Source organism: Arachis duranensis, chromosome 9, assembly GCF_000817695.3.
Source record: "Arachis duranensis cultivar V14167 chromosome 9, aradu.V14167.gnm2.J7QH, whole genome shotgun sequence".
In the NCBI taxonomy this organism is placed as follows: Eukaryota; Viridiplantae; Streptophyta; class Magnoliopsida; order Fabales; family Fabaceae; genus Arachis; species Arachis duranensis.
Window position 1 is genome coordinate 118,369,222 of NC_029780.3, and position 2,710 is coordinate 118,371,931.

The 2,710-nt window shown below is 29.8% G+C and overlaps 1 protein-coding gene across 1 annotated transcript; it reads right to left on the minus strand.

The window, feature by feature from the left end:
• Positions 1–413: 413 nt before the first annotated feature.
• Positions 414–898, minus strand: LOC107467962 (alpha-methyl-mannoside-specific lectin; the record flags this gene model as incomplete). The annotated part of the gene is given in 1 exon segment (XM_016087189.3): positions 414–898. A coding segment is annotated over 1 exon segment (289 nt), but the record flags the coding sequence as incomplete, so codon positions are not given.
• Between the last annotated feature and the right edge of the window lie 1,812 nt (positions 899–2,710).

Genomic DNA, 2,710 nt, shown 5'->3' on the forward strand with positions numbered 1-2,710 from the left:
TTACCAAATCTAGCCAAAAGATCGAAAGCCCACTACTCTTTGGCTTATTATATGGCCTATCGTCTATATCCGTACATGTTTGACAAAGAAATGGTGCTGGGAAAAATATAATAGATAGACCAAGGGGATAATCCAAATTTATGTATTGATTTGGCGACACCAAGAAGCAAAAGGTACCAAGGCCAATCCAATTTCATAGGTCTTTGAAAACAACAATGCACCCTAAGTTTTTTTGTCATAGATATTCTACTGATATCATATTATGAAATATGATATCACTTATTTGAAAAATTTAAGTTAGATCGGTAAAGACATTATATATCCAGCAATATTAACCCTGTTTGTTACCATGATAAATGGTGTATGTGAAACATCTGCAAAATGGATACTCTAGAAGGCCATAACAAAAGTAATAATGTAAAGATGACAACACTTGTATAAGAAAAGGATAACAAACTCATACATTATTCATACAAAAGAAAGTTGACGCGCGTTGTTTTAACATTACGAAATAAAAACTTAGACCGTGGACAATACTTGTCATGTTATTTCCATATCTTACATGCATGAAAGCTAGATTTGTGATATAGAGACCATTATTCTTCCATATCATATCATGGAGCGTCCAAGTTTAAGGTAGTGAGGTGAAGTGTACAATAAGGTTGAGGTGAAGGACCAAGATTGAAGCTCATGAGATTGGTATTGTTGTCCCGAAGCAGCTGAGAATCCAACCCTACCCCATTCTGGAAGATGGTCCCTCAAGTCAACCATATACTTTAACTGATAACTTTGACCATCAGGGTAGCTAGCTGTCACTTGTAGGTTTTTAGAGTTAGCATCATAGGTTACCAGAACATTTAGGGTTTGGCCATCTCTCCTCTCCCACTTGGTGGTTGCAACAAACACGTTCTGACAAGAAATGACATCAAGGCTATTATAATGGACATGATTGGTGCAACATATGAATCATCAGCTTCGGCAATTGAATGGGTTATGTCAGAGCTACTAAAGCATCCTAGTGTGATGAAGAAACTTCAACACGAGATACAACATGCAGTGGGAGGAATTAACAAAGAAGTTGAAGAGAATGAAATAGAGAATATGCCTTATTTGGATATGGTTGTGAAAGAGACCTTAAGATTATACCCGGTTGCACCTTTGTTAGTGCCTCATGTGTCTCGAAACGACGTCGTTATTGAAGGTTATTACATAAAAAGAAATACACAAATCATAATAAACGCATGGGCAATTGGAAGGGATCCAAGAGTTTGGTCAGAAAATGCAGAGAAGTTCTATCCAGAGAGATTCGAACATAATAATGTAGACATTCTTGGACGCGACTTTAGATTCATACCATTTGGTTCTGGTCGAAGAGGGTGCCCTGGAGCTCAATTGGGATTTGCAACTATCAAGTTTGTTGTGGCTCAGTTGGTGCATTGCTTTAACTGGGAGCTTCCTTTTGGCATGTCTTGTGATGAATTAGACATGAATGAAACATTTGGCATCACTATACCAAGAACTACACACTTGCTAGCTATTCCAACTTTCAGGCTAACAGCTGAAGCTGCTAGTAACAAAGAATAATGCTCACCAGAAGTTTTTTTTTTTTTTCTCATTTATTTAATACTCGCTCGTTGTCTAGTTAAATAATTATTGTGAGACTAAGATAAATTATATTTTTCATTTAAATAAAGGGTCTAATAATTAAGCAAGAATAATGTTTAGGAGCAATAGTAGTTTAAATAAAGGGTTTTTATTTTCTTATTTTGTATTTTTTAATTATTATTAAAATAAATAAATAATTTTAGATGTAATAAATATGTTATATAAATATAAAATTATAGATATTTTAAATAATATACTTTTGTGTCATTATCCTTCTAACATTACTCTTAAGCAATTATCTCTTTTCAATCAACAAAAATTTTAAATAAACATTTTTTCAATTAACAAAAAAAGAATGAATGACGAAGTTAACTAAATGTTGTTTAGAAAATGTTAGTTACTAATTAACTAAATGATGATGGATTAACGGGGAAAATTAATCTGACAGGTCACTTATCCTTAAATTTAATTCATAGCTAGGGAGTAATGGAATAAGAAGATAAAGGCTGAATAAAGTGAAATAGAGTATATTATTTAACCAATTCATTAGCACATTGCATTTTATTTTTGGATAAATAACTTAATTAATTTTTTTAAAATAATTTAAACAATAAATAATTATTTTAAAAATAGTTTATAAATAAATTATTTTGTATTTGAGTTTTTAGTTCTAAAAGTGTTTATTTTAAAAAAAATGTGATAAAAAAATTTATTATGAGAGAAGTTATTTTTTTAACTTCTCTATAAACTTTTAAATAATTTCTTAAAAAACTGTAATTTAATTTTAAAAATTACACTAATATTAATATTATTATTTTTTATAAATAAAAAATTCAAAAAAATAATTTTAAAATTTTTCAAACGAACCTCAAATGCCACAAGTAGTTTGAAAATAAATATAGAAAAATTTGTATCACATATATAGGTGTTTTTTACGGTTAAATTAGTTGTCTAACACACATATAAATACGTAGGCTTAGGAGTTAGGATGCAGTTATAAACGAAAATTCATATATTATTATCATTTTTATTTAAAAATTCACATTTTTTAATGCAGTAACTTCTCTTATATTAAAGTAATAATAAGTTATGTCAAATATTTTCA